Source organism: Mytilus californianus, unplaced genomic scaffold (assembly GCF_021869535.1).
Source record: "Mytilus californianus isolate M0D057914Y unplaced genomic scaffold, xbMytCali1.0.p SCAF_8, whole genome shotgun sequence".
Classification (NCBI taxonomy): domain Eukaryota; kingdom Metazoa; phylum Mollusca; class Bivalvia; order Mytilida; family Mytilidae; genus Mytilus; species Mytilus californianus.
Genome location: NW_026262734.1, coordinates 31057267 through 31081061, shown reverse-complemented (window position 1 = coordinate 31081061; position 23795 = coordinate 31057267). Strand labels below are relative to the sequence as shown.

Here is a 23795-nt window from a genome sequence, read left to right as displayed (position 1 = left end):
CAAACAACATTTTCCAAAAGACCAAAAAAGTGAAAAGTATATTTTAACAAATTGCATTTGACTAACAGGTCGAACAACTGATGTTCTTAAACCCTGCTGACTGCCATTGACGATTGCCAAATAAACGGATCACAAGATGTAACTTAATGGATCTTATTAATAATTTATTACCAAACAGAAAACAATATTTTAAATATGTAGACTTACATTTAGTAACCTAAATGCTTAATCGTCTACACTCAAATAAATATAAAGTATATCCCTACCCAAGAGAGTGTGAAAGGAGTATCGGTTGTCCGTCCATAACGCTCTTGGACGGTCCATAACGAGCGCAGTTTTGCACCCATCTTCTTCCAAAACATATTCTTTGGTTACCTGGGGGAGTCAATTTTATCTTTGAATTTTAAGATTAGAAGTCAAAGGTCAAGGTCATAACCCCGTTATGACACTCAAGCTTGTAGGTTCTATAGAGCAATATTAGAAAAATATATCAGTTCTATAGAGATTTTCTCCAGCATTACAGCTTAATCACACTAAGTGCAGTAAGTGCAGTAGTTCCCTGTAAATAAAGGACGCTAACTTACTTCAACTCCAGGTCAGTGGTCAAAGTTCAAGGTCACAAAAAAATTAATGAGATAACAGTGTGTATGAGCCTTAGAAACCAGCCTGTATCAAATCCTTATCGTCATCTTACATTTATATAGACTCAATACAGAATTGAAGTGATCCAGTTCTTAATCCCAACAATATAAAATGTAGATTAATAATATCAAGACTTCGAGGCAGCTGGAATTATTTTTATTTTTCAAAATCATCATGGGTCATGCGTCATGATATAAAAATAATGTTTGGTCATAAGATAGCGTCAATAGAAAAGGACACCACAACTCAGAAAATTGCTACATAGCTTTATTTTATCTCATTGGACTTCATCTAAACAATACACATCATTAAATACTTATTTCAATGGCAATAACTCTTCAATCAGTTATCAGATAATTCCAACACAAAGGAGGACTTGTAGATCTTGAGGCACTGGTAAGTTTTGTAATTTTTAATTTCTTCTAGCTCTGGTGATATTAGCCAAAACTGTAAAGACATGCCTTTCAGGGGCAACAACTCTAGAAGGAGTCATCAACAACTTTTGCAGATGGTGATAAGCTATATAGACTTTTTCTAAAGCTCTTATAATTTCGATACATTAGCCAAAACAAGGGACAATCATCAAAATATGCATTTGAGGTGCAATTACACTTCCAAGTTGTCGCTGCACAATTTCTACCCAATGGAAAATCATCAAAATATGCATTTGACATGCTATTACAATTCCAAAGTTGTAACTGCACAATTTCTATCAAATGGAGAATTTTGTAACTATTGAAATATATATATATATACTCATAATTTAAAACCGTATATACTTTCCATACGAGCCAAAAACTGCAGTTTGACCCCTAATTTCTATTTTTAGCAAATTTTTTTTGATGATCCAGAAGCTTGGATACAATTTATAAACTAGATACCCTAATGAGCATTGACACAGATCCTTTTAGAGGAGAAAAACTTTCGAAAAAGTTACCAGTGGTGCAAGACATCACAGGGGCAACACCTCATAAATAGGTCACCAACCTTTCTTAAATTTCAAGGTAATAGATCTCGTTTTGCTGATCGTTTTTGCTATCAATTATTTTCAACTTGCCTCTATAGTTTTCCAGGCAGTACCCTTAAGAATGAGATTCACTAAAAATTGACATTTCAAGGGCCATAACTTCCAAATTGTTTGACCAATTTTTCTAAAAATTTCATGGCAGATATATCTTGTTCTTCTGATATTTTGCTACAATTGATTGATTGATTGATGTTTGGTGTTAAACGCCATATTCAGCACTATTGGGTATATTGCAGCGGCCAGTTTTTATTGGTGAAGGCAGCTGGAGTGCACGGAGAAAACCTTTTTGCAACAATGATTTTCATCAAGCTTTTTTTAGAATCAAAATAATTGCCAACACCTAACAAATAACAAAAAAAATCTTATTCCATGAGGCCATAATTCCAAGAACTAAAATTTGAACATTCCATGGGCAATAACTCCAAAAAAAAGGTTATCCTGTTTTACTAAAAATTTCAAGGTAGATAAATATCGTCCTGTTGATCATTTTAATACATTTCAGTTTTGCTGTAACTGCTCGAGTCTTTGAGATATAAGCCAATAAGTGCAGTTTTACCCCACATGTTCTGTTTTTCTCAATTGTGGTTTTGTTGAAAAATTGAAATCTTGGAAACAACTTATAAACAAGATAACACAAATTAAAGGAATACTTAAACCAAACTTGATTCAGTTTCAGAGGAGAGTTTTGAAACTTGTGAACAACTGTCAGCAAATTATTGCAATAGCTGGTGAGCCAAATACAAATAGGGGTTGTTGGCAAAACTTTTTAAGATAATGAAATATATGATACTAGAATATTTCATGAACAAACCTTCTTCAAATGACCATGTGATGACTTCTTTCTGTATTTTTGTGCTTATTTTTATATTTGTTTTTGTGTGTCTCATTGAAGATATATCCTAATATCTCCACATATTCATATTATGGAATGAACATTACCTTTCATGTTATTTTATTCTAATACCATGATTTTATTAATCAGGTGTACTAAACAAAAAATAGTCTATTTGCAAATTCTCTAACTGACCCTGTAATTTGAGATCAATCTTTTTTAGTTGCTTCCTTTAGGAAGGACATCATTGAAATTGAAATTGAAAGAGCTAACAGAAAGAGCAAATTTATCTGTGTGTTATGAGTGTAAACTTTAAGTTTTTCAAATCTTTTCATTCCATTTAATCTTTTGTTTAGCTAACATTTTTTATATCCTTAGGGAGCTACCATTTGATTTTTATGGGGGGTGGGGGGCTAGGATGAAAAATTTTGTCCTCCTTTTTTCTTAGCTGTAATCTCTGTCCTGCCTTTTTATTTTTCACTCTATTCGGTCCTGCCTTTTTTTTTTTAGTTTATCCTGACTCTTTTTTAACTAAATTGTCGTCCTGACTTTTTTTTTTTTGAAAGTGTCTCATCCTGCCTTTTTTTTTTTACTCAAAACTCCTGTCCCGCCTATTTTTTTCAAATTTCATCCTAGCACCCCCCCATAAAAATCAAATGGTAGCTCCCTTAGTCATATTTTTTTTCAAGTATTGGTTAAAATGTGTATATATTACTTTCCACTTATGCTTTTGAGGGTCTGCAGCCAATTTTGTCTGGTAAAGAAACAGGCTATATCATTGGCCAAGGGAAACACTCTGTGTTTAAAGTGTTTAATAACAGAATCAAATGGTAATTGGCAAATAGACTATTACAATTTACAATCACACTTATAAGTACCATAAATATTTTATTTTATTTCATTTCTAGAAAACACAATAAATTCAACAACATGTAAATATAATTCAACTAGACATCTGATAGCTCATATCAATAATGGTCGTTAAAAGCACCAAAAAGTGCTAAACTTGTTACATAAAAGCAAAAATTTATATTACTATCTAAAAATATATATGTCCTTATTAAAAGACAACAGATAAATATTTGCCTATTCTTTATGTAAAAAAAACCTACAATTAGAATAGGTGTATGAATTTTACAAGTATTTATACATTCAAATTGAGTCATTGACATAATCTTAGCAATATGAAATTCCTGGCAATTTTTTTCAGGTAGTCAGCATGGTTACATACTGTTCCAATGTAAATTTCAAAATGCTGTGATAAGATTTATTTCCTAGAATATATTTTCACAAAGAAAAATCAATTCCAGAAATCATGAATTCAAGTAAAATATATCAAAAGCAATATATATGAAATACATCTACAACAAACTGAAATCAACAACACTCAAAAGTTTTAAAATATGACATACAAAATTCTAAAAGATATGTAAAGATATTCTTCTAATCAAGCTTTAATATGTGGAAAATATATTTAGTGTTAAGAAGAAAACTTCATCAGATGTTTTTTTTGCTAATTTCAGAATAAAGATCAAATTGCTGCATAAATGTGATCTTTATAGAAGATCAGAAACAAATATGAAAAACATGAAATAAACTCTAGTGATTTTACATGTAACGAAATTATAGAATTTAAACATTAATGCTGCTTTAAAGTGCAATGAACTCTAAAATTAAGATGCCAAAAGAAATTGGAATTATTAAATGTTTGAAAATAAATGAATTTTCAAAGAATTTCATAAATGTTACAGTTTCAACTTCAAGGAGCTGGATTTTTAATGGGATTTAAGAAGTTTTCTAATTTGCAGAAATTTTAATCTCACATGGTACTCAAAAATCAAATCTCATTTAAAAATACATCATAATCATCAATAAATTGTGTATCAAATTAAACATGGACGATAATACACTTCACTAAAAACCATATGTTAGGAAAACAAATGAAATGAGATGTATGTGCTTAATGTCCAATGTAAAAATATTTCATGAATGGTACGAACAAGAACAAATTATAATTAATTTAAAGGGGTACCAAAAACTTTGACTAAAATAGATTTGGCTCGTTTAATTTTCATAAAAATTTCTAAAAATATTTACTTTGACCTGTTGACAAAAAATATAACATTTTCAAGAAATTTGAACCACACAATTTATAGGAATAATTTCATTAGATATATAGCAGTTTGACAAACACTAATGTTGATCATCGAGGAATCAACTGTAAGAAAGAGTTTTATACTCGTTAATACAGCTAGCAAACAGATATTCCCAACTGTACAAATAATAGTCCTGGAGGTCAATCAAACTGAAAGGACTACAGTAGTAGTACGAAGCTCCTCTCATTAAAATCACTTTTATAAAAGATCTGTGTATGGTTCAACAGTAGTGGTCTTGTTATTAGCTGTTTCAGAATCTATTGCATTTTGGGTTATATTTTCAAAAGCATAAACAACAAGCATTCTGTGAGTATTGCATGGCAATACATTACCCCTACCGTTTAAAAATTCATTGTATTGGAACAAAATTCTAACTTGATCTAAAACTTGTCATGGTGTAAACTATATAACAAATATCAAGTCAATATCTTCAAGCATGACGAAAAAAAGTGTTAGAAAACTATTATTTAAGTGAATTTTCTAAGTCCAAGGACCATAACTATGCACAAAATCAACAGACTGGAACAAAATTCGAACTTGATCTGTAACTTGTCATGATAAAACTATATACCAATTATCAGATCAATATCTTCAAGAATGACAAAAAAAAAAGTGTGGAAAACTGATTATTTTAGTGAATTTTCTAAGTCAAAGGACCATAACTCTGCACAAAATCATCAGACAGGGACAAAATTCGAACTAGATCTGTAACTTGTCATGATAAAACAATATACAAATATCAAATCAATATCTTCAAGCATGACGGAAAAAAAGTGTGGAAAAATGATTTGCTGGACTGACAAGACAGACAGACGGAGTGCAAACTTAAAATCCTCTTCGACTTCATCGGTAGGGGACTATAAATGTTGTGAATGGTTTAAATATAATTCAACCAATGACGAGACATTATTATCATTTTGGGGTATAACAATGGAAACATGGTCCTTTAGATGCTGATACCCCAACTCCATCTGAGATACCATCATTATTTTATCTGCTAACATGTTGAGCTTTATATATTAGGGAATACATAATTTTAATTCAATTCCCGCCAAACTTATACACATAAGTGAAATCAGCAATTCACGAGAAATAATTTTTTAAATAAAATTATCCAAAAAAAGAAAGATTGTAATAGGTAACACGTGTTCAATGAACATAATTATAAAACAGAACCAAAATGGCTTTTTTCACTAATATTTGGTTCAAAAAGCTATGTTATATCATAAAAAATATAATGCTAGCATTTTACCCATGCGTTTTATTTTTATAAATAAGAATGTGTTGAATTCTCAGACAAGTCAAATGATATAATTGAACAAGAACTTGTTTATACCGAATTTCTACTGTAAATTCAGAAATTGATGTGTGCAATTATATTTACAAATCACTGACTACCCGAAGAAATGTGGGATCTAATTAATGATTGCAAAAATTTTGCGTTTTTATGAAAGAAAATCTCTCTAAATTTAGGAATGTCAGTTTTTAATATTGTGAACCTGATACTAATGCATTTTTTCGCATTAATAAAAATACTGCATTTCTGAATTTACACTATTTGTTTGAAACACATTTATGAATCAACTTTTAATAGGAATGCATCCTTCAAAGATAGACTTGAGGATCTGGATGGGGTTAACAGAATAGAGAATAATGGGTAAAAATTATAAAGAATAGAGAATAATGGGGTGTTAAAATATAAAGAAAAGAGAATAATGGTAAAATATATAAAGAATAGAGAAAAATTCCTAAAAAATTAAAGAATACAGAAATGAAGGACTCCCCATCCAGACCCTCATACATGTAGCAAACACATGAAAGAACTCTGATGCAAAGTGGTCTTCAAATTTGTCTCAAGTTTATAGATAGAAACCCAGTGATTATAACAACTAAGATATATCAAATGTAATTTTACCTTGTTTAAAAAATACCCTTGTATGCTTATGGCAGGCTAATGCCACAACAAGTGACATAAAATTGAACTGAAGAAGTTGACAGACGAGACAGATATAATGATCTACAGTAACAATTGTAAATAGACAAAAAATATCTTTTTCATTAATACAGAAAATGGATGCATAACAATATATAAAACTGATTACAGAGCTGTATGTTTCTGGGTTGTTACCACAATTAACATGTGTAATACCTGATATTAGCATGGTTCCAAGATATAAACAACAACAAAAAACTAACATTCATATAGAGTCCCATGTAAACTAGTCATCATTTAAAAATAAGGAGATGTGGTATGATTGCCAATGAGACAACTATCAACCAAAGTTCAAATGTAGTGGATCTAAGCAATTATAGGCAGGTTTCTAGTCCACTGAACAAACAAATGTCAATTACCCAGTAATATTTTCATTTGCAATGGTCCCTTTTCAAATTACTGGGATGCTCAGAGGCCAAGTGGACTAAGTAGTCGAACTACTGTATCACTTGCCTGTCAACAATGAGGTTGTGAGTTAGAATCCCATACATGGCAGGTGCTCTCGACTACAATCATAATTGACAAGGATTATCAGTTTTCTTACCAAAGGTTGATGGTTCTCTGGGCACTTCGGCGCCCTCCATCAATAAAAACTGAACTCCACAAAATAGCACAACAGTGCTGAAAGTTGTTAAACACCAATCAATCAAATTACTGACGTTTTCATTTCTTTGAATTTTAGTCAAAGGAAAACAACTTTACTCAATCCCTGTGAGTAATGTCTTCTTGTCAGAAAATGCAGATATCTGAAAATATTATTTTGTCTTTTAATCAATTTTGCTGATAGTCATCAAAATACATTGTGAAATCGAAAAAAAAACAAATTGAAATAGATGAAATAAAAATTCTGTTTAAAAATTTGAGTTTTCAAATAACCTGAAAATGACAATTTTAAAACTTTTAATATTCAATCAAAAGAATACACTGAAAAAAGAAGGAGGTTAATAAAGGGTTTATAATTGCCCTGAAAATCACATAAAATGCAAATAATTTTTACAGAATTAAATACCACAAAATTAAATAATTTCAAAGTACACTATATATTTTACCTCATAACGTCAATACCATAGATAATTAACATATGTATGCACGTTGACAATGAAAACTTTAACCAAACTGAATTATATAATATGTTTTTAAATATGAAATTAGCAAATAAATTGTCATTTGATGAAAAAGCAACTTCAAACAGTCCTTTGTCTTAGTCAACATTAGTACCTGAAAATTGGTTCTGTCTGACCAAATTAAGGTAATGTCTTTTCAGGGTTGAAAAACAAGTAGGCCATTTGACCAATTTCATTTTAAAATACTTTTGCGTAAATTGATGGCTTTTATTTATCATTAACATTTAAAAGTAAGATTGAAATACAAATATGAAAAGATATGTAAATAAATTTAAAAGAACAAACATGGCACTTAGTCAAGTTAGACAACTGTTACTAATATCTACATTAGTTACTATTCCATCGATTGTATGTTCTCCGGTTGGACTTCGGGCATTTCTTTTGGTGGATGCCTAATGAGCTCCTCCATTTAAATCTTAATCCACAAGGACATTTGTATCGATCAACTGTTCCATGTTTTCCACCTATATGTTCCTTCAAGTAAGCTTTTGCTGCGAATTTATCCCCACAAAGATGGCAGACAAATTCTCCCATTTTGATTGGAAGTTGCCTTGCTTTATCCATGGCAACGTCTACAGCAGTTTTTGACTGATTGGTTTTATCTTCTGGTGGAATCCAGACAGTTTTTGATTGTTTATTTTGGTTTTCCTGTAAAATCCACTGGTTTCCATGGTGAATTTTATTGTGTTCAGAAAATTTTTGGATATTGTTGTAGATATTACCACAGAAAGTACACACATACACATCTCTTTTGCTGAGTCTTGTTTGTTCATTGCTGTTTGTTTTAGTAGAATGGTTAACATCACTTTGTGACACCATACGGCTTGGAATAATTTGTACCTTTTGCTTTTCACTTGAAGTTACAAAACTAGATATGGTAGGTAACATCTTTGTCATGTGACTCTGTAGCTTCTCATCCTGGTTATTTTGAGATGGGTTCTGGGCTATCTTTTGTTTTTTAGATGATGATTGTGTACTTGACCTTGATTCATACTGATGTTCTAGTACCTCTTCAAACTGAGAATGCAGAAAAGCTTCTGAGTTGGAAACTGATATTTGCTGATTTGCCGTCGAAAGATATGCTTTATTTGTTGTCCATGTATTAGAATTAGATCTTGGCTGACCTTTTGGAAGATTTCCCAACGATGTATTTAAAAGTTGGTCTGATGATTGTTCATCTAATTTTGATGATTCATGACCTTGAGATGTCTTTTCCTGTCCAGTAGAATGATTGGATGACATTTTCTTGTTTATCATATGATGACTTTGTGAAAGGTTGAAATACTGGTTCTTGGATGATCCTGTTCCAGATGGTGATTTCTGCTGACAAATTGAACTGTTACTGATTGGGTTAAATGTGTCAATTACCTGCCCTTCATTCACTGGTAGATTTTGATTGGAAAATGGTTGAACATCTAAACTTGGCCTGTCTTTATTTTCAGAATAATTTTTAACAAGTTGATGTGTTAACAAACTTGTGTCCCTTCCAAGTCTTGTATTTTTGTCTGCTGACAACAAGCTAGCACTTTGATTTTTAAATTCTTCACATTTTCCACAATGTTTTTCAAACAAATTCCAACTAGAGGAACGATATCTACAAAAGCAGGTGTAAATTTCATCATTTCCATGATAAGTTAGGAGATGATTCACTAATTCAGTTCGGTGTTGAAACGTTTTACCACATACACTACATGTATCTTGTAAGTGTTTGCAAAACAATTTGTGTCTTTCTAACTCACTTGTACTTTCGAAATTCTCTTTGCAAAAATTGCATGTTAAACTGTCCGTTTGTTGATTATGCAGACTTTTCCGTCTTTGTTGCAGGTAATTCTGCTGGACTGAATCAGAGCTTTTTGTTTGTAAATTCATTCTGCTGTTTACTGCAGGAATACCTCCGAAGCCTTTACTACTGCTTATGATGTTCTCATTTGATACTATATCTGAACTTATTTTTCTGCTACTGTTGTGATCAAAAGTTAAATCTATGACTCCATTAGAATGGATGCTGCTTTCTGAATTTTTATTTAATGCTGCTCCATTTTGCTGCTTAACAAATGCTGATGTAATCATTTCTTTATTGTTACCACCAGAGGGCAGCACTGCTGGTTTCAGTTTGTACTTAGACAGGGCATCAGCCAGTGGCTTTACTAATGAGGTACTGATACGCAAAGATGAACTTTGTTCAACTGCCCCATCTGTTTTACAAGCACTTTCAGATTTCCTACGTTGTATGTATTCACTCTGAATTTCTGAAGGTGTTTTCTCTGGAGTTGATAAACTCCGCTGCCTACATCCTAGTCCAAATTCAGTCACTGGTTTTCGAGAAAATATATCTGATTGACTTAGTTTTTCTATTTCTTGTAACCACTCATTTTGCATGTTGAAGTGAGGAATACCACACTGACTAAAGTCTATGACAGACACGTTTTGACCTTGAACTTGACCTTCATTTGGCAGTACAGACAACAAGGCTTCATAACAATGTTTCCTGTGGTTACCAAGGGAACTCCTCCATTTAAATTTCTTTCCACAGTCACAAGAGTATCGCATATCACCTCCATGTTTTCCTTCCACATGCTCTTTTAGATAAGCCTTCCTTTTAAAGATTTCTCCACATTCTTCACACTTGACAGTAGTTTCACCATCCTCAAGGAAACTGTTGAAGAAATCTTTACCATGTGTCAAAGAGTTCGTAAGACTTTGGATGCTGATCACTGATTTCTCAAGATGTCCTGGTTGTGCAGGTAATGTCAATGTAGAATTTTGGCTTGATTCCAAAACTAACGATTCCTTTCCATCTAGTGTTGGATGTTCCATAGACTCTATTGGCTCTTGTTTCACACATGATAGATCGATACAGTTTTTCGTTACAGAAGTATCGATAATTTTCTCTGCATTTACATGATTTTTTGGCACATTTAAATCCTTCTTTTCTGTTTGAGTATTCAATGCTGTGTTTTCAACATTGTAACTAGCAGATCTTTCTTTACTGTTTTCAATCACTGCAGTGTATTTATTCACATCTGAAGTACTTATTTCACCATTCTCTTTTTCTGATGGTTCTGAAATTTCCTGATATGGTATCTGCCTGTCTAAATTCATAACTGTTTGACTGGTTTGTGTTTCGTGGTTAGAGGATAGGTAATTAACATCTGATGTAGTTGTGTAGATTCCATTCTCTGTGTTCATTTCAGTAGTTTTGTCTGTGATGTGTAATGTGTGACCCTGACCTTCTATAGATGTACTGTTAAAGGTCAAATCTTCATGTAAACCAGCATTAGAAACCAAACCTGACGACCTTGGTGTATCTTTACTATCCTTTACACTTTCTACTTTGTCCAGCTGATGAAAACCATTCATAGTTCTGAGACAAAATTTGTTCATTCCTTGACCAATCTGAACATCCATTGATAATTTACATTTTATTCTGTGGTGCAGGTATTTACTTTTCCATCTAAATTTCATCTGGCAATTACAACATAAAATTAAACACCTTTGCTTACAGAAGTTTCTATGTTCCAAAAATATTCCAAATCTTGGAAATGTTTTACAACAGAGATTGCAGAAGAATCCTTTTCTTTTTATCTTGACCTTTGAATATAATTGTTTTATGTCTGTATGTCCTTTCTCTGTGTCATCTTGTAAAGTAAAACTACTTATAGATGATTCTAGGTCTTGAAGTCTGTTGATTCGATTTTCTCCCTGGATTAGCATCATTTGTTTCAAGTTTTCCTCCATGCCACAATTTGTTCTATTATCTCCATGCTTGTTCAAGGTTGTTTCAAAGTTAAAATAGTTGCTGCCATCTACTGACTTATTTTCTCTTTGAAATGGGAGATGTTCTTTATTTTTGTCCTGCATTTCTTCTTCTCCATAAATTAAATTACTGTCATTACTTTTTCTGTTTCCATAAGTTGTCGCATGTTTATTTTGAATGTGGAGTTTCAGATTTGAATCGTCCAAAAATGTCTCCCCACAACATGGACAACTGATCTGTTTTTCTGAATGTTTTCTTGTATGATTTTTAAATTTCTTGATACCTTTTGTTTTAAACTGACAGACATTACAAACCAAAGTCTGGTGCTGTGTTGAATCTTTGTAATTTGGGTTGATCTTGTCAGTATGTCCATTTTCAGCATTTACTGAAACAGAAATATATCCAAATAAATATGAGATAACATACTAAAAGTAAATTATATGAACCTGTCTCAGATTTTGAATTTAAAATATTCAACTATTTTGTTTTCATTTTGTAATCAGAAAAGATAAGCATGCATCTACAATTGTACTGTGCATTTTTACTTGGGATATCAATTTTCGAGAATTTTGTAGGTAAAAATGGTAAAGGTAGACCATTCAAAAGTTCAACGAAATATTACTTTTCTATATGCTTGTATGCTGACTATATAAATGACAAAACCAGGAAATCAAATATCCATGAAAATCATGACTAGCAAGAAAACAAGTCCAGTAAAACCTTTTTTGTCTTTTTATTTTCTAAAAGCATCTTATAAGAGCTATTTTTTCACATTTCATTTCAAAATTCTATCATTTATTTAAACTCTTACAATTCAATCAAAAAAATATGTAAATTTTTCACAACTTCTGCTATAACTTAATAAAATGCTCCGCAGGGCGCAGCTTGATACGACCGCAGAGGTTGAACCCTGAACAGTTGGGGCAAGTATGGACACAACATTCAAGCTTGATACAGCTCTGAATTTGGATTGTGATTAAATATTTGACACAGCATAGGTTTCTGACACAGAATGAATGTGGTCTAAGAACTTAAAAATTTTAAATTGGACATTCACCTATTATGGTCCAATATCCAAAATCTAAATACATGGTTAGATTCAGCATATCAAAGAACCCCAAGAATTCAATTTTTGATGAAATCAAACAAAGTTTAATTTTGGACCCTTTTGACCTCAATGTGGACAAAGTTGATAACGGTGCCCAAAAATCAAAAATCTAAATACATGGTTAGATTCAGCATATCAAAGAACCCCATATATTCAATTTTTGTTGAAATCAAACAAAGTTTAATTTTGGACCCCGATTTGGACCAACTTGAAAACTGGGCCCTTAATCAAAAATCTAAATACATGTTTAGATTCAGCATATCAAAGAACCCTAAGAATTCAATTTTTGTTAAAATCAAACTAAGTTTAATTTTGGACCCTTTGGACCTTAATGTAGACCAATTTGAAAACGGAACCAAAAATTAAGAATCTAAATACACGGTTAGATTCGGCATATGAAAGAACCCCAATAATTCAATTTTTGAAGAAATCAAACAAAGTTAAATTTTGGACCCTTTGGACCTCAATGTGGACCAATTTAAAAACGGGGCCCAAAATCCAAAAACTTAATACACGATTAGATTCAGCATATTAAAGAACCCCAAGAATTCAAGAATAAAACCCCATTGAAATTGATCAAGAAATAAGCAATTTATACCAAGTATCTTCTTTTGCACAATACTGTGCAATTGAATATTTCTTGCTATTGCGCAATACTGTACAATTGACAATTTCTTGCTATTGCGCAATATTGTGCTATTGGATATTTCTTGCTATTGCGCAATACTGTGCAATTGAAGATTTCTTGCTATTGCGCAATACTGTGCAATTGAAGATTTCTTGCTATTGTGCAATACTGTGCAATTGAAAATTTCTTGCTATTGCACAATACTTATTATATAATAATTTACACATCCTGTTTGGTGTGTATCTCCTACCATATCATTATTATTTGCTTTAAAATATTAATCAGAAATAACCAACTTAAAATGGAAAATTTTAAAAGAAAAAAAAAAAGGAAAAAAAGAAAAAAAAAATCCCCCCCCCCCAAATTTTTTGAACCCCCTTATGATTCATCACCCCCAAACTCAATCCCAGCCTTCCCTTTGTGGTATGGTACCTTGCAGTACAATTTCAGAGAGATCCATACACTTGAACACAAGTTATTGTCTGGAAACTAGATTTTGCTTATTTTTGACCCCTTTTTGGCCCCCAATTCCTAAACTTTTCGTGGCAATTACCCCCAAACTCAATTCCAGCTTTCCCTTTGTGATATGGAACCTTGTAGTACAATTTCAGAAATATCCAAACACTTACACACAAGTTATTGTCATGAAACTAGAAAAATGCTTGTTTTTTGCCCCTTTTTTGGCTCCTAATTCCTAAAATTTTGAGGCAATTACCCCCAAAATCAATTACAGCCTTCCCTTTGTGATATGGAACCTTGTGGTACAATGTCAGAGAGATCCATACACTTACACACAAGTTATTGTCTGGAAGTTACAAAAATGCTTATTTTTGGCCCCTTTTTGGCCCCTAACTCCTTAACTGTTGGTACCATAACCCCCAAAATCAATCCCAACCTTCCTTTCGTGGTATTGAACCTCATGGTAAAATTTCATGGAGATCCATTCACTTAAACTAAAGTTAGAGTGCGAAAACCAATGTGTCTTCGGACGACGACGACGACGACGACGACGACGCCGCCAACGTCATACCAATAAACGACCAAAAAATTTTTAATTTTTGCGGTCGTATAAAAACAAGCTGAGTGGCCTATACTTTTCTCTTGTTGTTATAAATAGCATGCAAAAAAAAATATGAAATATTCTATCATTTTGTGTTTATACCCCATACCAGGGCTTCCAAAAAATATTTTAGCCAGCCTGACATTTTATTTCTGATCCCGATTTTAATCCCTTAAGACTTAGTTACAAAAGGCAATTATAGTAATTAGTTGGCCATCATATAACCAATGATTGACATTAAAAAAACAAATTAAACTTTACTTTGATATAAATTCGTTGTTCTGACGTAAAACTGTTAAATTGACAGTGCACCATTCGAAGTGTGCAACATCAGCGTACTAATATCTGCCTTGACTCTTTATTTGTGCAAAATAACATTGTCAAAAACTTTACTTTTGTTTTTAAAAAGCACCTAATACCGGAATGGTAAAACATGGACCAGAGACGGATACGTAAAATTCGGTGTACGTTTACAAAGCACGATTGAGTTTAAGTAGCTCTTTCTGCGTTATTTCTTCAAGAAAATACTCAAAATGAACGTTACCGGTAGATAAAGGTATCAATAATAATTTTAACATTTTTGAAGAATTAGGATGCATAATTAAATTTCCCACCTGCGCACATGCGCATACGAGTACTAGTTCAAACAACGTGGTTCAGACAATTTTTCGTTTAAAACCTTTTTAAGTTTTTCATCAAATCATATTTATAAACGTATTTCTGATAATTTCAATCTTTTTGACTAAATTAATTAGATGCAGACCGCTGAAATGCAAGAAAATAACTTTGATTAGACCGATCAATGTCCCGTACAACATAGTTAACCTGTCGCCTAAACAGGTAAATTTCAGCTGTCTGACAACTAATTAACCTTGATTAAAATGAGAAGGTATTAAAGTAGGGTTTGTTTTGATAGTACTTATTCATCATGTCACTTTTATGACCGGAAATGTGTGGCTGTTTAAAGGCAAAAGGTTGGGTCAAAAAGATCGCATAAACTTTTTAAATTATGTTAAAATGTATTGACAGTCTCTTAAGAAAGCCTTGAAAACTAAAAGTAGATGTCCGTTTCATGCTTTTCCCAGCCAGACAATGTCCGGTAAATTTATAAATGTCCGGAATATATGACTATTTTGGAAGCCATGCCCCATACTATGAATAGCCATGAATTATTTAATATGTTAAACTCTTTTAATATTATATGAAGTAATCAGAATCCCAAATGATGAACAAAACCTGGGGAGAACAGGGAGAAAAACAAAATGCACACTAAATATGTTCTAGTTTCCAAGGTATACAAAGGTTGTCCTAAAGAATATGTCCATGCTAAGCTGGTTTTTAATATAAGTCCAGTTATTATTGAACAATTCTTCACCTGTATCTGACACAATACATCCAGCAGTAGGACTGTCATCAAAATTATTGTCATGGTCAGTGGTTTCACAGCAATCACTGTCTGGAAGCGTTACATTGACAGATATATCTCTATGTAACACAGCTTTTGGGATGTTTACAACCAATCTACTGAAATTATCTCCCCCTGACTGCTTCAATGTAATCTGATGGTCTGCAGGGTCTTCCCTTGACACCTGGTTCAAACTTCTGTAAAAAGAAAAGTGGTTGTAGATGTTGATTATTTACACCTTACGACAATCACCTGTACATATTTTAAGGTCATACAATTGCTTCTAAAAATTCACTTTTCAATTTAATATTTTTTTTCAATTTTAAAGCTTAAATCTTGTATTAGACATGTTAGAAGAATGACATTGTTTCTATCCATTAAAAACACTTTAAACAATACAATTATTTACCTATAATACAAGTGAAAGAAATGTTTCATTAAACCATCTGATGTGAATTGTGCTTCTATCAAAATTGTCTGAAACTGGCAGAAAACTGGTCTGGTTACCCTGATAGATACCAAATCTTCCATGGTGAGTACCCTGAAAAGAGAAAAAGGGGGAAAAATGGGATCAAAACTGTTTAATTTTGAATGTACAGAGATGTGCCAAGGTATTTTATTCTGTAATTCAGAATACCTCTTTATAAGCCCTTTGTTTACCCACTGGCAAAGACAATCAAATATGGAATTTATGACAGTTTATAACTATAATTTCATTTTAATAATAAAAGAAGCAGAAATTTTAATTTTCAAAACTTGATAATAATCTGATATTGTGTGTATGTTAACTATAACAAACTGATTGCTACATTTTCTCACTCCTGGTAAGCCTTTTCATAAAATTCTAGCATGGGAGATAACTCAAGATATAAACTGATTTAAAATTTGATTGAAATCAAAGTTTAATAACATACATTTTGTTTGTACATTTCATGAAGGTAAGGTTTCATATCTTAGTGACAGTTTATTCACTAGCCTGATTTTCTATACCTTACTGCAATTAACATCTCCAACTTCATCAGACTTTCAAATGTATTAATTTAAAAGGATTCAATACTTGCTTTATGTCCAACAGAAATACTTATCCTTTTTTATTTGGAAAGTAGTAATTTTATGAACTATTCTACCAGATGATCTGATAAGACAGAAGATTGGACATTTTCAAAGGAGTAGGGGCATTAAGGCCCGGTTTTGGCCCAAGAAAATAAAATGTTTGACAACTATACCAAATTGGCACATAATGTTAGGAAATGCATAGAGTCAAAAAATATAAATGAAAAACATAAGATTTTTTATCTGATGACGTCACACAACTACATCATAATATGTACCGTTTTCATGAAAACGATGGAAAATACAGAATTTAAGCAGTTTTCCATCGTTATTTCCATTGTGGAGACATCGTGCGCAGCCAAGAAACAACAAAATAATTTAAGAGAAGCTTTATTATAACTATTGACATTATCTCACCAAATATAAAGTTGTTTCTTGGATGCTCACATACTTTGCCAATCTAAAATATACTTAAAATTTGATGAAAAACAAGGAAAATCAAGAAATTTTACAAAATATAAGAATTTCGTCATGGTTTGTTACCATGTTTACTCGATAAATGTCAAATTTGTTTTTATTTTCTGAATACCTCGTACCTTAGTCTAGTTAGGACAAATTTAAGAATATGTAGGATAACTTTTAAATTTGCAGTAATATTTGGGCCAAATAAGGGCCTTATTGCCCCTACTCCTTTTAAACCAAAAAAGTATTTCTGAACTTTAGCTGAAAGGATAATATTTGAATCAACAGAACAATGCAACTTCAAATAATTTATCAATATCTACTACCAATTTGTCACGAAGGAGGGTTTGAATGGGGTTAACAGAATAGAGAACAATGGGCCAACATCACAGAAAAAGGGACCAAAAAATAAAGAATAGAGAATAATGGGCAAAATTTCTTAAGAAAAGAGAAACATGGCTAAAAAATTAAAGAATACAGAATTGAATAACCCCCCATCCAAACCCTCATATTTACATTTTCAGTTAAGTTCTAAAGTAAATGATGATGTGACATCATTAAAGTATAAAATTAAACCCTCTTAAAACCAGAAACAGTTGAAAATAAGGAATAAAATGTAGAAAGTTAAAAGTACATAGTTATGTTGAAAAATATATCCTGTCTCAAGTTTTCAATGTCTGATACAAGATGTACAGCGAATGCTTCCATAAAGACTTACAGTACTTAATATAAATTACTTCTTAAAATAGTATTGCATTTCTTAGGTTGAGGCCAATACTGAAAATCAGGTTTTATTACTACTTCTTATTTCATAGATAATATCCAAAATCAAAATTTTAAAGTGATAAATTTTAAAGTTTCAGGGTGAAGGATTTAATTTAACAGATTCCACCACGTTAATTACAATACAATATTTCTTCACTCTCAACAGTTAAATTTATTTATAACATTCAAAATGCTCGGAATAGTAGCAATCTTAAATTTGAAAATTTAACTGTCTTGCAATTTCAAAACAACCGATCTATTTTTTCTTTTTTATATTTTATATGATAGAAAATAACTACCAAATATTATATAATTATAAATACAACTAAAAACTGAGTACGAGTTGAAAGAAGTACAAGTTGGAAGAAGCACGAGTTGGAAGAAGTACAAGTTGGAAGAAGTACAAGTTGGAAGAAGTACGAGTTGGAAGAAGTACAAATTGGAAGAAGTACAAGTTGGAAGAAGTATAAGTTGGTAAAAGTTCAGGGATCGTCATGGATGAAAATTTAACCATGGAGCAACTTTTACCAGAAAAAGTTCTGTGTACCTTGAAACGTGCCAATATTTGGATTTTACACCAATAAAATTTATTTGATTTGATTTGATTTGATGCAATAGAAATTAATTATGCATGCCTTTATATTGTTTTTAAGAATATTGAAAAGATAATTATAATTAGTTTCATTGATGAATAACCAATACCAATATTTTCATTAATTGTCAGTTGCAATCATTCAAACAACAAGCTTGGTTCCTTTTTGTCAATGATAACCACAATTCATTTGTACTCTTAACATCAGTCTTTTAGCATATATGTTGCCTACCATCATGACCATTGGTTGATTGTTCAATACCTGTTAACAAACAAGAAATTGTCCTCTTGTTGAGTAAAAAGAATGCTTTTTAAAACTTTAAATATGATGAATCAATGGTCCACAGATTTCTTCTCGCTTTTATTGTCACTGCATTTATAGAACTTCAAATAATCAGGATTATTTTTGTGTCGTTGTCAAATTGGAAAATCATTAACGAAATTCGTATCAGGGATGGGGATGACACAAGTCATAAAAGAGCATGTGTTTGGCATATTCATACTTTTTCTTCTAAATTAAATTTTTAAACATTTATTGAAAAAAGTTTTAAATAATGTAGTAAATAGTTTGGACTTGATCATTGTAATCTCCTGCCAGGTGTATCTACCTGTTCAAATGATTGTGATCATTAATTATATCCTCAAGGGCATGAAAATACTAATTAGAAGAAGCCTTAATTTGTAGACAATCAATACGGGATATGCAATACAATATTATTGGTTTTAACTGCAAACAAAAATGTTGATGGCTCTTTAAAAGAAAACAAAATTTAACTAAGTTTTTGAACTGTGGCGCATTTATTTATCCATGGTGTAAGATAAGTTGACGATGGGTCAGAATATTTAATGATGGCAGAGCGCCATCATGAAATAGGTCATGGAGATCCCTGAGAGTTAGTGAAAATTGGGAATGAGTTGGCAAAGGTACGAATACCTTTGATCCATATCATTTCCATTACCAGAAATACTCTTTTACTATACGCTGATTTGTCACATCATTTAATCGTTTTATCATGTTTATGGGGTAACAGGATCCCTGCATCTTTGAACTGATAAAGTAATTGTGACTGCTTGACATTTTTGAAACACCCGTCTTTATTCTTATGTACATAATCCAGCTCTGCCTTAAGAAATATATTAATTTGATCATTTAAAGTAAACAGTTATCGAAGCAGTTATAAGGAAGTTATCCCCATAAGAATATTCATCCCTTACCTCACCGTACTGACGTAGATTTTAGGCCCAACAAACGCACAAATGATGTCAAATAATGTCACCTAAAACCAAACACTATGACGGAAAGATAACGATTGGAATCAAGCGTATGGACATGGTACCAAAATGTTGTGGTGCTGAAGTCTTGTCACTCTGTGACTGGTTATTTTCACATCCTATACTGATAAAATAATAAGTATTCTATGATAAATGCTTGGATTTAAAAATATCTGCAGAAATTTTGTTTTAAAGCATTGTTTACTTTAAAGGTTTGTAAATGCCGAATCAATATTAGGCTTTTATACATCTATCTTTCGTGTTTTTTTTCTATGCCTATGGCTGCAGAACTCAGTGCTTGTTGTTCATACACCTGCATACTTTAGAGTTGACAGTTCATTTCTACTCTTTTTCATATTGTGCAAAATATTTTGATGAATTTTTACCTGTTCAACTGAGAAGTTTTGAATGTTATACCAGGACTGGCAATTTCAGAAAATGCATGTTTGTTTTGGTTTGTTCATTGTTTTCAAAGCGTTCCATTAGGGGAGATAACAAAAACACAAGAAAACCTTTGGATTATCTCCCATCATTACCGTCTTTGTCCTTATACAACTTCATATTAAGCAGATGTCCTTTTAGATTTTAGAATTGTGTGACGCGTTTCAATACACATACACAGCTGTATTTGCTGTTCCATAATTAGAAGGATATCCATGCAATAGAAGGAGAAGAAGAAGAAGCAGTCAGTTATATATTGCTCACAATTTGTTAACTTACAAAAAGTATGTTCGGCGAAAATTTGTCATTTGCAATTTTATTATAATAGAATATAATAGAATAGTGTGTTATTGCTAATCGCAGCGCCCAAAGCTGATCTGAATAATTACATTAAATTTATATATAAAATCTGGGACTATTATACTAAGATCAAGGACGTATAACTAACATATATACGTCCTTGACTAAGATCTACTAACGGGACCGTTAGTATCTGAGACTACTATAACACTGTGTTATAGTAGTCTCAGTTAGTATATATAATAGTCCCAGATAAAATTCACTGTAGATTCCTTTATAAATGGCATTTTCTGAATTATCTCCGCTGATATATAAATAAAGTTTAGAAATTTTGAATCGATGAAACTGTTATTCGTATAGGTCACAGCTTAATAAGGAAAATCCAGATCCGTGCTGGAAAAAAAATATAGGAAAGAAAATCAGGAGGTACTTTCACATAAAGAACTTTTTTCTGATCAAACAGTTTATAAAATACTTTAGTATGGGAAGTGAAATAATAGATTTTATCAGAGATAATAAATTCACACAAGCAAGGTAAAAGAAGCATAGTTTAGTGTTAAGTATGTAGAATAAAGATAGAAAATTGAATATTTAGTGCAAACAAGGACTGTATGACATAGTCAATATTCTGTACCCGAGTGCCTGTGGGACTGTCCGCACTGTGTGCATTATACACTTCAAACATGCCGTGTATCATACAGAGACTCTGTCTCACATAATTCTAAATTTTGTAAACCACAAATAAAATTTGATTCTGTTAAGAATTATAGAACAATATCAGTAAGTTTGCCTTGTTTAACGCGTTTTGGGCATGTACCCCACTTGTTCATTCTTTTAATGAAAACAAGAGTAGAGGGGCAGCATGTATAAACTAAAGTTATTGTAAGATTATATGGATAAGAGCGAGATAACATAGTATAAAGGAAATAAATTGAAGCAATCCGAAAAAAGATACCATAAAACACACACATATTTGAATGACTCGTGAAAGGGAGGTTCAAGGCATGTCCCAAGTGTCTACATATGTTTTAACTGTAACACTCATTTGCAATATTGAAAGAAGCTTTTCTCTCCAAAACAAGCACCAAAATGGTTTTGCGGCTGAAATTCTAATGACGTGCTTATTTACATAAATAGACAATGACTACATATTATATGAACATTCGTATACTGAATTAACTTAAATTACCCCGTATTATACACGTATGTTAATAAGAACCAGCAGTGTGTCGTGTTTATTCTATATATAATATATACTGGTGATACCTGGGACTGAGGCATCGATGATGGTCCCAGATGATACCCATTATGATGCTTTTTGTCGAGCATGTGACATTTTGTCCAGGAAGCGAGACATAGATCGATCCTACATTCCGTCGTCGGCATCGGCGTCGTCAACATTTAGGTAAAGTCTGTGGTAAAAGCTTGTTAAGACATCAATAACTTTGTCAAACCTTCAATGAATTTTATGAAACTTGGTCAGAAGGTTTTTGTATATACTTGATCAAAAGACAGCATCTGGAATAACATTTAGAAAATATTGTTTTTTAATTTTCTCGTATTTTACTGGTAAATGGACTTTTTTCACAGTTAACATCAAGATACAGACTAAGGCAAGTTCTTCAGACATCAATAATTTTGTAAAACCTTCAAAGAATTTTATGAAACTTGGCCAAAAGCTTTATGATGTTCAACAGACAGTAAACAGAGCAAAATTTTGAAAATATTTTCTAAAAATTTTTCCGTAATTTACTGATAAATGGATTTTTTGTTGTAGTTAGCATTTAGATACGACAATCTGAGTTTAAGTTTTTAAAGACATTGATAACTTTGTTAAAGGGAAATCACACTATTTATACTACTAATAATAATTCATTGAAATTTTGCATGTAGACAGATCATATTTATTAAGATATTTAAGGCGGAAAAAAAATTGGGGTCACCGATGTTGTTTTCGAGATATGACGTCATCAAAACTTAAAGAATCGCCTTATAACGAAATATAGAAATACCGCTCTAAATTGTTAAAAAAAGACAAACTTATTGAAAAACCATGTTTAACTGGAATAACAAAAACAGTCAAATGTAACTTGTACTTTATGAACATTTATTTGTCTCGGTTTCCTTATTTTTGAAGGCATTTGAACATTTCCCGCCATTTTTAATTGCTATTTATAATAGATTTTTATTGAAATAAAAAAAATCTACTAATGTTTTTCCCTTCAAACTTCTGCATAAGTTGCAGCTTCAGGGAAGATTTTAAAAGCATAAATAAAAAAGGGGGGTCACCGATGTTTTAAATCCGCTAAAACGGAAATAATCTTTATTATTGAATTTTGGCGGGAACTATAACCTTTTAACGTTATAGAACGACGTTGCTGGCATAACAGCATTTCTTGCAACGCTTGGGTTGAATTAAACCTTTTCACTACAAAATATAATATCATTTTTTAACATTTTTTAAGGTATTTTGATTATTCATTGATATCTTTATCAATCTATCGAATCGTTAAACATAGATACAATACTGAACAGTTTATTATAAAGTAATTGTCAACGGTGAAGTCATCTCATTTTTTAAATTGCATTTGTTGTATGGGGAAAACGAATGTTTGCCTCATGCCGTATTATAGAAATAATTTTCGGCTTCCAGATAAAGAATCTTCTACCTCGGAAGACTGAGGGTATCCGGGCTGAAAAGTAACACGTTCCTTTTAGACTGCAGGCAGAATAATTTCGTTACCATAATTTCACAAGCTTGTCCATTCGCACCGGGAAGATAAAACCTGAAATGCCGTGTTAAAAATGCCACAAACTCAGCACGTTAAAAGAAACCTATTTTCGGTAGGAATTTAAAATTGGTTCCATAATTACACAACGCTTCATAATTTATTCGAACTATCATCCCGCACCCATTTTTCATACATCGTTTCATGTTCATTGTACATAATATGTTCAATGTTCATCGCCTGTGTATTAAAACTTTATGAATTACGTATATTTTATTACCGTTCGATTAATCGCTCAACGTTGGTATGTTATGAGAAATACAATGCATCTGATAATTTAGAGTTATTTGACAATGAAATACACATCGCCATAGTGATATTAGGAACATATAATGTTCCCAGTTGATGTATTTAAAAAAATCTTTTAATTTGTAATAAACGGATCTAGT

The 23795-nt window shown here is 31.8% G+C and overlaps 1 protein-coding gene across 1 annotated transcript; it reads right to left on the bottom strand.

Annotated features, from left to right (window-relative positions):
* Positions 1 to 7405: 7405 nt before the first annotated feature.
* Positions 7406 to 20356, bottom strand: LOC127710670 (uncharacterized). Its single transcript, XM_052216622.1, has 4 exons — positions 20263 to 20356; positions 16142 to 16273; positions 15703 to 15929; positions 7406 to 11916 (listed from the first exon to the last, which is right to left on the bottom strand). Exons 2-4 carry the CDS (start codon positions 16261 to 16263, stop codon positions 8102 to 8104), a joined length of 4164 nt encoding a protein of 1387 aa, XP_052072582.1. The 5' UTR covers positions 16264 to 16273; positions 20263 to 20356; the 3' UTR covers positions 7406 to 8101.
* Between the last annotated feature and the right edge of the window lie 3439 nt (positions 20357 to 23795).